Source organism: Phacochoerus africanus, chromosome 2, assembly GCF_016906955.1.
Source record: "Phacochoerus africanus isolate WHEZ1 chromosome 2, ROS_Pafr_v1, whole genome shotgun sequence".
Classification (NCBI taxonomy): Eukaryota; Metazoa; Chordata; class Mammalia; order Artiodactyla; family Suidae; genus Phacochoerus; species Phacochoerus africanus.
In genome coordinates, this window is record NC_062545.1 from 33,840,966 (window position 1) to 33,856,102 (window position 15,137).

Sequence of the window (15,137 nt, forward strand, 5' to 3'; positions counted from 1 at the left end):
TGAAAGAATTCAATTCTAAGAAGGTTCAGATTGATTAAATGTTCAGAGAATTTATTATAGGAGTAACGAAGATAAAGCACGGGTAGGGATTTCTACGATATAGGGACACTTCAGACATTTCAGCAGTTTTAGACCTGAGATGATGAGTTTGGGCAGGTCATAAGGTGATTTAAATGATTTAAGAAGCTCTCAGAAGTGAAACAAATTTATTTGGAAGGTTACAATAAAAATTTAAGCAAGACCTTTGGTTTAATTTAGCTGAATAAAAGCAATTTTTCAGGGAAATATAACCTGATCATTTATGTGTTAGAGATGATGAATGTGGAGCTGTAACATTCAAGAACTGCAAAAACAATTCAAGCCATTCACATTTGATAGTGTATGACCCTGCTCATCTCTATGTTATATAAACTGTCAACTCTTATTGATTACACATTAATGGATGTTAAAAAAATAAATTTTCTGTAATCACTCTGTCTTAAGACAGTAATTGTCATTTCAGCGTACCCTTCCAGTCTTTTCTGTATACATGCTTTTATAGATAGTGGAAATGCCAATTTATAATGTAGCTATACTATCATACATTTTTTCATAAATTATAACAGATCCCCTTGGTGTCCAGGGATGCTTTTAGTTATCATCCTACTGGTGTTTACAATGGCATGAGATAAATATTAGCCTAAGTATGGATACTAAAGCATACTGGTGGACATGAAAATATATTAAAATGATGCATGTATCTCCACAACAAATGGAAATATTTTTGGATTTTGTATTGCTGCTAGTTACTTATTATTATTAATTTCTGTCAGTATGGAAATTGTGAATGTACTCATATAAATATAACAATTAATTTAATTATATTATATATGCAAATAGTGGACATTATGTTTAGAATAACTAAACACAAATTAAAAAATATATTCTACAAATATATAGAAATTATGTTGGAATTTATACAAGTTTAGTTATTTAGTTATTTTCATTACTAACATAAGCATTAGTGGTTACATTATAAGAAAATTCTTAGATTAGTGATGATAAAATTAATATCGGTTTACATTTTCAAAGAGATTCATAATTTAAGGAAGTGCTCCTAGAAGAATCCAGCAAAGGAGTGAGTGAAACAGGAACTAGAAAAAGATCTAAGCAATGGTGTGATTCCAGGGGATGATGTAGCTTGATTCCATGGAAGGCTCTGGGGCATAAATAACATCTCAAAATTTGTTCAGCTTTGGGGCAAAGGAGCTGGACATTTGTACTCCCCGACTAGTGAGTCCTTGGCTTTGGGCCACTGGAGGATGGGGTGGGGGGGTTAAATTCTCAGGCTTTTTTTGCCCCTCCTATTGGAGAGGGACATCTATGTAGGTGCTCAGGCAGGGTGTCCTCTAAACCCCTGATCTTCACCATGTCAGTGTAAGGGAGGCAGAGCATCAGCTATCCTGATGTTATATGTGAGAAAAACGCAACCCTGAAAAGTTACGGAGCTCACTTATGTCCATGGGGCTTCAAAAACTTTATACTGTTATCAATTATGCTAAAATTATCATGCATGCATAATGTTAGTAGTTAATATTAGCTGCTTTCCATTATTTTAGATTTAACACCTAAAACCTATTAAAGTGTAGTGATAAGCTTGAATATCCAAGATACTTCTCATAGAAAATATAGATTCAGTAAATAAAAATTACAATCTTCCTAGATAGTCAGTCTGGAACTGTGTTTCTTAACTTACTGTTTACATTACAGTTAGCATCCAGACACCATATTATCAGAATTAGTAAAAAAATATGGTGAGAGGAAGCATTTAAAGAATGTTGTTTGGTGTTCCCGTCATGGCACAGTGGAAATGAATCCAACTAGGAAGCATGAGGTTGCGGGTTTGATCCCTGGCCTTGGTCAGTGGGTTAAGGATCCGGTGTTGCCGTGAGCTGTGGTATAGGTCAAAGACATGGCTGGGATCTGGCGTTGCTGTGGCTGTGGTGCAAGCCTGCAGCTGTGGCTCCAATTAGACCCCTAGCCTGGGAACCTCCATATGCTGCAGGTGTGGCCCTAAAAAGCAAAAAAAAAAAAAAAAAAAAAAATGTTTGCATTTTGAAAAGGAGAACCAAGTAACACTTTAATGTTTGGGTTGTTTTAATTAAGAATGTTCAATATCATTCTATTCTGAATGATGTATATACTTGCTGATGCAGTGCCGGAGGGCTCAGAACAGTGATGTGCACACAGTTAAGTGCTAGCCAATGGTTTCCAGTGAACTAAAAGGAGAATTATATGTGGCCAGCTTTTTGGTATTGTTAGCTACTGACAAGCTCTTGGACATGTATTTGTTCTTGTAAAACATTCCCTCTGTCTCTCCCTCCTCTCGTATAATCTAATGTGTAATCTAGTCTAATATATGTGCTAAACCACAAATTAGATCACTTATGAAATAATTTGGCATCTTATAAAAGGTCTAAATATATGATGGAAGTACACAACGTCCTTTTGGATGAAGTCTAAAGATATGAAGATAGTTTTGAAAGCATATAAACTATTATGGAATAGGTAACGAATGCAGGATTTTCTACTATGACTCTGTATGATGGGATCTCCATGCATCACTGTTCTCTCCCGATCGTGACTGTTCCTACCGTTCGCAGTACTGGCCCTCATAACCCCGCGGGCAAGCTGTGCAGCGGTGATCATCCAGACCTTCCAGGACACAGGAGGGGCTGAAACTGAATCAGGAAAAAAAGAGAGTGTACAGAATTTTTTAACTGCTTTATTTTACAAATGTAAGCAATTCTATTTATTATCTAGATGACTAGAACTTTTTTTTGCTGTTAAATATGCCATATTTATAATCGTTCCTAAGTTCCTATTCAAGGGTAGGCTATCACAACTGAATACCACCCTTGATTGCCAACAAACACATATGGTTTTTTTCGATGAACTAGTAATGTGTCACACTGACCATGTTAAACCTTTGAAATCTGCATAATTACGTTAAAAGCCACGAAACTATTAAACATCCAGCAAAAGTGTCCTATTTTTCATGAATCTAAAGAAAAATATGAAGGGAATTCCTGCACATTTGTGAGGTAGTAGAATAAATATTACCAAATATCTTTCATGTAAAACAAACATGGGGCAAAGAAACTAGATAATTTTTTTTTTTTTGAAAACTCAGCCCAAACTGCCACTGGCAATTCCATGCATGAAGTGTGACTAGATGTTTCACTTAAAATAACAATGTGCCTTTTCTAATTTGCCTACGGACTTCAAACTACATTTTACTTTAAACAGAAAATCATGCAATTTAGTGTGCGGAGAGAAGAGAAAGTTTTCTGGATGAAAATGAATAAGATTTCCTCACAATTTTATCTTTTCTAATAGGTAGGGCTCATATAACATGCCCTGTTTTCACCACAACACTGGTAGGTAGACCATGCCAGTCAGGCTTGCTCCAGGATTCTTGTCACCTTTCCCTACAAAAGAAAGACTAGACGAGACTGAAAAACTGAACTCTGCAAAAAATGTAGTTTTGGGTTATTACAGACTTTTCTCAAATATAAGTAGTACTGTATTCCCACTGGATAAAATGCATGGTACACTGGAAACTTGAAAAACAAAACAAAACTCCGAATTTGTTGCAAAATGGTAATAATACAAACATCATTTGCTTTTTTGTTGGTCCACTAAACCTGTTGATGCTGGAAAAAACAATAATATATAGAGACCAGAACCACAACTCCCATTGGCCAGGTGCTATTAGGACCCAACTTTGTTTTCTAATGCATTAATTCAATAGTACGTGAATGAGGAATAAACTCTCTCTCTGCAAAATCTGTGAACGAATTGACGTACCGCTCGCAACCTCATTATCCAACAAACAAGTTTGGTTTTTTGCCTTCACAAAAATAGGTCCTCATACACATAATGGACACACTACGGCAAGCTTCTAGCTCTTCAATTTAAAGCTTGATGCTGGGTTTCTCTGCACATATACACAAACACACACACTCATATGCATACATAGGCACTTTGAAACAGATTTTTAGACATTCTTGTGAAACTACAGAGCCGACATAATTAAATTATATTCCTTGATAGTAACATATGTCTCAATTATAGTGCAGGAATGTTATCATTCCCTTTGGAGAGTTGGTATAAACTTTTTTGAGCTATGATATCATGGCAGGCAGAACCTTTTCCTTACATCATCTGTAAGAACCTACAAAGGACAAAGTAGGAATTACATTGTACTTGAAGTTAGAATTTATTCTTTCCTCTCCCAGCTCCCCCATCTCCTTTCTCAAATCTTACGTTGTTTGCAGGGCCACTCAGAAATGCTAGGGTTTTTCTCTTGGTGCCGATTTTTTCCATTATTTTATGTTTGCTCCTCCAAACTTACCTTAACAGAATTTCTAAGAGTCAGAGTCTGCTACTCTGTGTCATCCTCTGAGGAAACTAAGGAAGTGAATCGGCTTCCTGGATCCGCCCTCCCCCTCCTCTGCCACATCCCTGTTCACCGGGTGTTCGTTTCACAGTCTCCTTTGCTGGATCTAGGTCATGTCCCTGACTTCTTAACATGTTCAACCTTCAGATTTCTCTCGTCCTCTCTCCCCTAAATGATTCCATTCAATCTTAAAACCTTTAAATAGTGCATCTATCCTAACAGGTCTAAATCTGTTAGCGCTCCTGTCCTCCAAAAATCACTACTGACCTCTCTATAATTTCCCCCTCTCAGTCAATGGCCATACTTTGCTTCCATTTGCTCTGCCATAAGCCAGAGAGTCGACTCTGTGTCCTTCTTTTTCTCACATTCTACATGCATTCTATCTGCAACTGCTGCTGGTGTTACCATCATTAATTCATTGCATTGTCCTGTTCGTAGCCACCGCTTGCCCTTGGAAGATATTTAGCCTTCGGGACACATAGTTGCTCACTGGAGCTGCCCTGAGCCCAACTCCTGTCACCCTTCGCCTGTCCCCATTCACTCTGCTCCAGCTACCCTGGATCCCTGGTGTCTGCCAGGGTAGGCCGGTCTCAGGCCAGTGCACTTCCTTCTTCCTCTAGCTGGGCTACTCTTTCTCCACACACTCATGTGACTCTCCCTATTCCTGCATCCAAAGTTCTGAACAAGCCTCATTTGTTTGCGAAGGTCTTTACTGAGTGCTCTAACTAAAAGGGTACCCCATTTGCCCCAATCTTACTGAGGCTGCTTGTTTCCTCCTGGTGGCATGCTCACCATCTGATATTACATTATATATCTATCTGCATTTTTTCAGCTTTATTAAAGTATAATGGGAAAATAAAATTGTAACATATTTAAAGTGTACCTGTGATGATTTGATATATGTATCCTGTATGAAAGAATTCCTGCTATCTAGATAATTAACATATCTAGCATGTCATATACTTACCTTTTTTGTGTGAAAAACTCAGTAAGTTTCCACTATACAGGAATGCATTACCAGGAGTTCCCGTCATGGCTCAGTGGTTAGAGAATCCAACTAAGAACCATGAGGTTGCAGGTTCGATCCCTGGTCTTGCTCAGTGGGTTAAGCTCTGTTGTTGCCGTGAGCTGTGGTGTAGGTGGCAGACGTGGCTCAGAGAATCCCATGTTGCCGTGGCTCTGGCGTAGGCCAGCAGCTACAGTTCTGATTGGACCCCTAGCCTGGGAACCCTCATATGCCACAGATGCGGCTCCTAAAAGACAAAAAGACCAAAAAAAAAAAAAAAAGCTTTATCAACTATGGTCATTATGTCATATATTAGATCCTTAGATTTTTATTTGTTTTATAACTAAAAGTCTGCACCCTTTACCATTCTCTCCCAATTTCTCTCATTCTCCAGTGTACATTCTGTTCCTATGAGTTTGTTTGTTTTTAGATTCCACACATATGTGAAACTATGCAATTTTTGTCTTTCTCCGGCAAAAATGGCTGAGCACGATTGGAGATGGGCAAGAAACTCACACTTGGCCTTATTGTAGAAGAGAGGACACTGAGCCTGGAAAGGGCATCATATGGCAGAGCATTTTTAATACTCTCCTTTTGTCTGGCCTTTCCTTGGGTAGGCAGTGGAAAATCCCTGAGGGTATGTGAGCAATGCTGTATTTTTACAATGGTTAAAGTTTATGGTATTTGTTTTGCTAAGACTTGAATTAATGTGGGGGTGGGTTAGTTATCATTCACCACGCCTTATTATTTTTGATTGACTGCACTGGTTGAAGTCACTAAGGAGAGATATCTCAGTCTTCTTCATCTATATTTTAGAATCTTTTTTTTTTTTTTTGTCTTTTTTGCCATTTTCTTGGGCTGCTCCTGAGGTATATGGAGATTCCCAGGCTAGGGGTCGAATCAGAGCTATAGCCTCCAGCCTACACCAGAGCCACAGCAACGCAGGATCAGAGCCATGTCTGCAACCTACACCACAGCTCACGGCAATGCCAGATCCTTATCCCACTGAGTGAGAGGCCAGGGATCAAACCCACAACGTCATGGTTCCTAGTCAGATTCGTTAACCACTGAGCCATGACGGGAACTCCACGAATTTTTTTTTTTAAATCTCAGGAAGAAGTGCTTTTCTTCTTACTATGTATAGGTCTTTATTTTGTTAATTAATGTTCCAAACTTTAAGTAGTGACATAGGTTATGAATAGGTTAAGTAGTGAATAGATATGAAATCATTTTAGTGGGTTTTGACTATATTTAGATATCCACAAACACTCCTTTTTTTTTTTTGGTCTTTTTGCCTTTTCTAGGGCCACTCCTGTGGCATATGGAGGTTCCCAGGCTAGGGGTCTAATCCGAGCTGTAGCCACTGGCCTACGCCACATCCGCAGCAATGCCAGATCCGAGCCGCGTCTGCAACTTACACCACAGCTCACGACAACGCCAGATCCTTATCCCACTGAGTGAGAGGCCAGGGATTGAACCCGCAATCTCATGGTTCCTAGTTGGATTCATTAACCACTGAGCCACTATGGAAACTCCACAAACACATTTTTTTGTGCCCTAGCTTATAATGTAAAAAAAAAGGTTTTCTTACAGTGGCTGTGATCAATAAAATTCGAAGCCACTTAAGTTTAGTATTTTGATTCTTACACGGTCATTTGTATAAAAATGTATATTTTAATTACATAAATCATATAAAGCAAAATGAAACACATACAAAAACATTTTTAAAAATTGATCCTGCTAATCAGAGTTGTACTCTTTTCTCTCCCTTCCTAACATTTCCGAGCTGTAAGCTCATATCCTTGTAACCTCATATCCTTGTAACCTAATGTCTGCTTCCACTATGGATTCTCAAAATCCACCAGGGACCCTCATAAGTTAATCGCCACTGCATGTCCTTAGCCTCCTTTGGGAACAGCAGCATCTGATGCTCATTCACTGCTGCTTTTTCTTTCATGGTGTCAGTGACAGTGTGGCCACTGACAGCTCTTGGTTTGGCTCTTTCTTTTCTTCTGGCTTCTCTAAGGTAAGTAGTCCTAGCTTTTCTTTTTGTTATGTGCTCCCTTTGAGTACCATTATCCTGGGAAATCTTATCTATAATTCATTTATTAACATATCTCTTCCTTTGTTGGCCCTTCCAATTTTCAGATTTTCATTTCTTGTGGCCATTTGCATATTTCCATTCAGATAAGACTTTCATGTCAATTTACATTATTTGAAATATAAATTGTCTTTCTTCTGCAGCAGTTCTCTCTTGATTTCCTTGTTTCAGTTAATGGCTCCACCACTTTGAAGGTCAACTTGGCTACAAACTCCTGACTTCAACTCGTGCCTTGCCCAAAGTTGTCGTATCTAATTAGCTATCAATTTCGTAGAGCTGCATTCAACAATTTTCTCATATCCCTCTGCTTGTCTCTGTTCTCACTGCTTTTACCTACTTTCAGGTTCTAATTATCTTTTGCCTAACCTAGTGCAATAGATTTTTAATCAGTCTCTTTGCTTTTCTTATTTTCCTGCTTCAATTCATTATACTCAATTCCATCATAAAAGTCTTCCTAAAGTGTGGCTCTAATCACATTAATCTTTTTTTTTTAATAAAACTTGTACTGTTTCCTTATTACATAGAAAATTAAATAGCAATTTCCTAGACAGGTATTCAAAGATTTCTACAGTATGGTCTCCATTCTCTCATTCATTTTCATCTGTAATTATAATTTTTTTTTTGGCTTTTTAGGGTAGCACCTGCAGCATATGGAGGTTCCCAGGCTAGGAGTCGAATTGGAGCTGTAGCTGCTAGCCTACGCCATAGCCACAGCAATGCAGGATCAAAGCCACATTTGCAACCTACTACACCATACCTCATGGCAATGCTGGATCCTTAACCCAATGAGCAAGGCCAGGGATCAAACCTGTGTCCTCATGGATGCTAGTCAGATTCATTTCCACTGAGCCAGGACGGGAAATCCAATTATAAAATTCTTTTTGAACCCATGCTCCAAACTCTTACCAGTTCTTAAACATGACTCATAATTTTTGCTTTTAAGCTTTTGCTCACAAAGTTTTCTGCTATCTCTACCAGTATAAACCCTTCAATCTACCGTAAATTTAATAATTTAAATAAATTTAAAATTTATTATAAACATTACTCTTTCTTTTAATATTTTTTTTCAGTTTCTGAAATCAAGTATGGTATTTTGTGCCTCTGAATTCTCTTTATATCTAGGCTGACCTCTCTGAAGACACTCATTTTATTGTAAGCCTCTCCAAGAGATATTATGCTTCTTTTTTATATCCCCTGCAGCTTTTCTTATAGTTCACCCAAGAGGAAATTATCAATTAATTACTGAATTTTTCTAGTCCAAATGACTCACATTTTAATGAACAGTAAAGTAAATAGCATCCCCTTGTTCAAATGTGGTCATCAAATGTAGATTAGAGAAAGAAAAATGAAAATAATTTTCCTAAACCTACTAGTTGGTGCTTGAATAAAAACAATAAGACCATGCATTTTATCCTTATCACTATGGCACTTACCTAAAAATTTACATTTAAAACCCCATACAAGACTTGTCAATCTGTTCAACCAAAAAGAGGTGCTTGCAGAGGAAAAGGGAGACAATTTACATGAAAATGTTTTAAAAATGTATATAAAGCCAAAGATGAAAAATAAAAACATAGGTGGAAATATTTCTACTTGAGTTGCTCTGGGGTTCTTATATACTCAAGATGAGATGTCCAGGAATTCTAATTCTGAGCAAAATGTCCTACATTCTTTTCAAAAGCAATTCTTAGAGGAAAAAAGGTCCTATCATGTAGAGATTGAATTCTACACATCACTTAGCAGAAAGTGTAGACAGCCTTAACAAATAGGTAAGTGAAAACACCTAGAGGTTTTCATCAGTATATAAACCAATGCAGAATGTTCTGACAGCACTGAAATAAAATATTCCAGTGTTTGTTTCCCCTTTTGGCTATGTTGCCATGGCACCAAGTTTGGACTGTCTTAACAGAAAGAGGGCTGTAATTCTGGGAGATACTGACTTATTTTGGAGGATAACAATAAGTAACCCTGCTTTAACGACACTATTTCCAAATATTACCTTAATAATTCTTTATCAATCATGAATTAAATACATACAGTGAATGGAAACAGGCATGAAATTTATATAACCTGCATCAAACAACTCTTCATAGCTGAATTTATGGCAGAACTATATGCAAACACTAGATCTTTCTAAAACTTCATAAAATTATGAGCATTTGTATGTATATCACTTCTTTCATATATATATAATTATTGGTATTTACATTTTAATGAATAAGCATTATTTACTTGGGATAGAGTTTTAAAGGAAACAGGAACCAAGCGTGCTCACTTTTGTCATGTTTTCATGTTGTTAAAAAATCTATTTTAAAGTGAGATTTTTGTCTACAAAAAAAAAAAAAAAAAGCCAAATCATAGAAAGCCCGTGTGCTCCACAGATGGTGTTTCTGATTGGGAAATACGGTAATTTTTCTCCACCTTACTTGTTGCTGGAAGAAATCAGAGGGCAAGCACACTGCTGACAGTCATCTGGCAATCCCTTGACAATGCCATAGTATCCAGGAGCACACTGTTCACAGAAGTCACCGGCAGTGTGATGTTGACAATTCTGTAAACAAAGAGGGATGTTTGTTTCTAAATTAATGAGAGAATGTAACACAGCTCCCTACCTATGAGTGTGTGTGCTCCTGTGAACACATAAACACACACACACACATTATTGACAGAGAACTCAGTTCTATTTATTTTTAAAGAAGCTCTTTCATTTGGGAAACTAATACTAGGCTGTTGTGGCTATACTGACAAGAAAAGTTTCTGTTTTCTTTTCCCTACTTCAATCTCTACGTAGATTTTTCTCATACTCTAACCTAGGGAACAGACTTCACGAATTTCTAAAATTTATTATTTCACCCTGCCATTTATATTTCTTCTCTACAAAGTGTTAAAAAAATGCTAGAAATCCTGCGGTCTTGGTACATGCCCATCAGTGGGCTTTTTGAAACCAGACCAAGATAGAAAGCATAAATATTTTAAGAGGTAACAACAGCAAAAAAAAAAAAAAAAAAAAAAAGTCAGACTAGTTACCACATTAAGAATGTTCTTCATCTAATTCTTGTTAAATGTTGATCATCTTTATAGATAGAGAGGACCCAATCTGAAACCAGGAGTCTTGGGTTTCAGTCTTGGGTTATAAATAAAAAGAGGCATAATAAGAGCCAGTTGGGTAATATGCTTTAAGACATTTCCACAAGAAAATGAGAACAGTTTCAGAATATTGTGTAAACAGTTTTGAAATTAAAATAGTAGTAGTAGTGTGTATATGTTAATCCCAAACTCCTAATTTATCTCCCCAATCTCAAACAGGCATCTGATTTCACCATTGAAAGATAATTCCAGGCTCGCACATAAGACCTTTGTTGCTAAATCAAAATTTAATAATTCTAAATAATAATCAGTCTTCATGATATATGAACTTTCTGCAGCAGCTGGTATTTCTGGCCACTCTTTCTTTGAAATGTTCTCTTCCTGTGATTTCCTTAATAGTATAGTGTGTTGATTTTTTTTTTTTCCTACCTCTATGGCTACTCTTTCTTATCCTCCTTCATGGATTCTTCTTCTCCTTTCTGTTGAGTAAGACTGGTATCCTTGACTTTAGCTCTTCATCTATCTCTCTTTCCCCCTACACTTTCTACCTTGGTTATTTCAACCACAACTATAAATTTTAGCTATCATCTATGTCCCCCAAACTCTACATTTCATACATTCAGTCTAGATATCTATCTCTAATGAGTTACAGACTGACATTTCTTCCTTCCCTTTTTTTTTTTTTTTTTTTTTTTGCGTATTTAGGGTCACACATATGGAAGTTCCCAGGCTCGGGGTCTAATAGAAGCTATAGCTGCCTGCTTACAACACAGACATAGTAACACAGGATGTGAGCCACATCTGCAAACTATACCACAGTTCATGGCAGTACCAGATCCTTAACCCAATGAGCAAGGCCAGGGAACAAACCCACGTTCTTATAGATACTAGACTGGTTCATTATCATTGAGTCACAATGGGAACTCCAGACGACACTTCTCATTGCTGCTTAGATAGATCTTACTGCATCATGCATTTGAATTTGAAATGTCAACAATTAAGCTCATCTCTTTTAAAACCTGCTAGTACTCCTATATTTCCCATTTCACTTGGCATGACAAGGAAGACCTTTATAATCTGGCCCTTGCTTACCTCCACTCTACCCTTCTAGTCACTGCAAACTTTGCACACTATGCTAGAGCCACATGAGACCATCTGAAATTATCAAATTATGCAGGGCTGTCTCTTACCTCTGGGACTTTTCACATGCAAACACCTTATTCTGGAATGTTTTTCCTCCTCCTACCTGGCTAAACTTATTTATTTAGCTCTCATTTTCACTGTCACTTTCTCTGATAAACATTCCCTGATGCCCAAGACTGGGTTAAATGCTCCTTCAGCTCAACACAGTGACTGAAGTACATTGACAGTCAATGATTATTTTGAATGACTGCATAAATAATGTACGTTCTAGACATCATAGATGAAACTGGTCAGGCTTCTTAAGATTTGAAAAAAGCCAAGTTTCATTTCTAAGGAAAGGAGAATTCATTACATAAAGGAGGTGAGAAGGGAAAGATGCTTTGTCATGTTTAGATATGGATTTAAGTATCATAAGCCTCTTATTCAGCCATCCAAAGGAACCACCATATTTTAGCAATAAAACAGCCATTCCATATTTAACAGTAGCATGGTGAGAGATAATGGTTCCAAGATGAAATAATTATCTGTGATTTCCAGGCTCAAATCATTTAGCAAGGTGCCAAATGAAGTTAAGTGTTAACTGGGGAGTGTTTTAAGAGCCTACTTTACAGTTATAGAAATGAACATGTGCCCCCAAATACATGGAATCTTGAACAAAAATTGTCAGCATTTGCCTTTGTAAAAAAACCGAACTGCAAAATGAATTATTTTATGTAACCTAGTATAACATTGATAACTGAATTAAAACACAAAAATAATGCTGATCATTACTAAAAATATAGAGATTAAAAAATACAGTTTGCTAAGCCTACAACTCTGTATAATTTCTTTGCAGAGAAAGCAAATATTTTACCTGTATGGACAGTCAATCATTCACAGGGTTGCTGACATTCTAAACTTGGTTAACTGAATCAAATGTCCCCGTTAGGTCCACAAACACAAGACATAAATCATGACGCTATTTTTGAAATTTTTCGACGTCAACCTTTCATACGACTTTCCTGTCTACTTTGTAATAGTGGACATATTATTTCCCTTGTGTAGAAATTAATCTTTAGGGAAATTTTCTGTATTTCAGACGCCCAAACAGAAGTTTAATTATCTCAAGATTAAAATGTACTAGTATCTTTTAAATAGTGGATAAGAATATACAGTATTTTTTTTGTTTTGGTTTTGCACAGGGGGAAACTGGTGGTATATACTCCTTCCGCTAAATCCAATTACTATCATATTAACATTTGGTAACTTGGAACTAAGGCGAGAAATTACTTAACCTAACCTTCTTTCTTTATAGGGATGTCTCTACACATGCTTTGACATATTACTAAATACATGGATTCTTATTGCTCTTTTCATCTTGTATAACTATAAGCTATAAAGTTTTGTCCTTATACTGAGTTAAAACTTGCTTCGCTCTAATTTTCAAGTTCTGCCTCTTAGAGCTATGCAAATTGTATAATTCCCCATTCCCAGGGAAATACCACACAAAGCTAATGAGCACTGTTACTTCCTAAATATTTTTTTTTTAATTTAAAAATCTTTGTTTTTCATTCTAAACCATTAACAACCCCAGTTATTCATAATTTCTCTTGAGATATATATTATAAATCTCTACCTGTGATTTGCAAATATATTAAATGTACTTTCTTCTTTGATCTAGATCTTGTGCAAATGAATCTGCAGTCAAGTAAGAACTCCTGTTTCATAAAACTTGATATCATGTGTCACCTCCTCTGTTCTTTCCCCTAAATGCTAGAATTTAAGCATCTTGAAGGCAATGCCCACACAATCCTCATCTTTATAATCCCAGCACCCACCACAACGCCTGAACATTGGAAATACATATTAACAAATGCCTCAAAAATGAATAAGCAAGTGATTCCAATTTCAGAATCTATTTTATTAACTTCATTTTGTTAATTATGGCTCAGAGTTCCACCTGCCAGGCTCTTTTTGATTCTTAATCACCATTCAACATAGTAGGTAATACCTCCAACTCTATGTCTTTTATCTCTCTCTCTCTCTCTCTCTTTTTTTTTTGTCTTTTGTCTTTGTTGTTGTTGTTGTTGTTGTTGTTGTTGTTGTTGCTATTTCTTGGGCCGCTCCCGCGGCATATGGAGGTTCCCAGGCTAGGGGTCTAATCGGAGCTGCAGCCTCTGGCCTACGCCAGAGCCACAGCAACGCGGGATCCGAGCCGCGTCTGCAACCTACACCACAGCTCACGGCAACGCCGGATCCTTAACCCACTGAGCAAGGCCAGGGACCGAACCCGCAACCTCATGGTTCCTGGTAGGATTCGTTAACCACTGCGCCACGACGGGAACTCCCAACTCTATGTCTTTTAAATATTTGATAGACATCTTCCAAATTACTGATAAAGATTTTGAACATGACAGGGTTGAACACAAATCCTATGCCTCGTCATTGGAGCCATCTCTAGAGCTCATTCTGGTTCATGCTGTTCAGCAACTTCTACACTTGCCAAAACTGTTTAGTGATTACCATTTGGCCCATATTTTCAACCTTCTTTGTAAGAACATAAATGTAACATTGGGCCAAATGCCTATTTAAACAAACCAGAGTTTGAACCATAAATCTGACCTTTACTGGCTTATGATTTTAAAAAGTTGTTTAATTTTTCTTAGCATCAGTCTATTAACTGTAGTAGAAAAATAATCCTGTCTGTCTCATAAGCTTATTGTAAGAATAAATGAGGAAAAAATTCTACAGTGGATAGCCCTAGTTCTGGTGCATATATAAGGTTGGACACATGGTAGCTATTATAATTTTTGCTAAATTTGACATATGATGTATCTATCACACTCTCCCAAGAGTTTGAAATTATACTGGGATTCAGGGACTTAGGGTCTCAGAATTAGTTACCATTATTAATTAGTCTGATATGTTTTACTTTGAAGGAACTTACTCTGTTTCTTTTTTTTTCCTTCTTCTTTTTCTGTCTTTTTGCCTTTTCTAGGGCCACTTCCTGCAGCATATGGAGGTTCCCAGGCTAGGGATCTAATCGGAGCTGCAGCCCCTGGCCTATGCCAGCGCCATAGCAATGCCGGATCCCAGCCGAGGCTGTGACCTACACCATAGCTCTCAGCAATGCTGGATCCTTAACCCACTGAGCAAGGCCAGGGATCAAACCCGCAACCTCATAGTTCCTAGTCAGATTCGTTAACCACTGTGCCATGATGGGAACTCCTCTGTTTCTTGATAATCACTATTTATGTTTCATTGGAGATCAAAATCAATCTGTTTCTTACATCCTACTTTCCTTTATAAAACCTGGAATGACATTTTACTGCTTTCCATCCTGTGACAAATTTCATATTTTCATGATTTTGCAAATATTT

The 15,137-nt window shown here is 37.2% G+C and overlaps 1 protein-coding gene across 1 annotated transcript in view; it reads right to left on the bottom strand.

The window, feature by feature from the left end:
* Nucleotides 1-15,137, bottom strand: part of LAMA2 (laminin subunit alpha 2) — a 594,513-nt gene that overhangs the window by 149,515 nt on the left and 429,861 nt on the right. Inside the window, 2 exon segments of the mRNA XM_047758965.1 lie at nucleotides 2,634-2,720; nucleotides 9,975-10,099. Coding sequence (XP_047614921.1) covers nucleotides 2,634-2,720; nucleotides 9,975-10,099 — 212 coding nt within the window.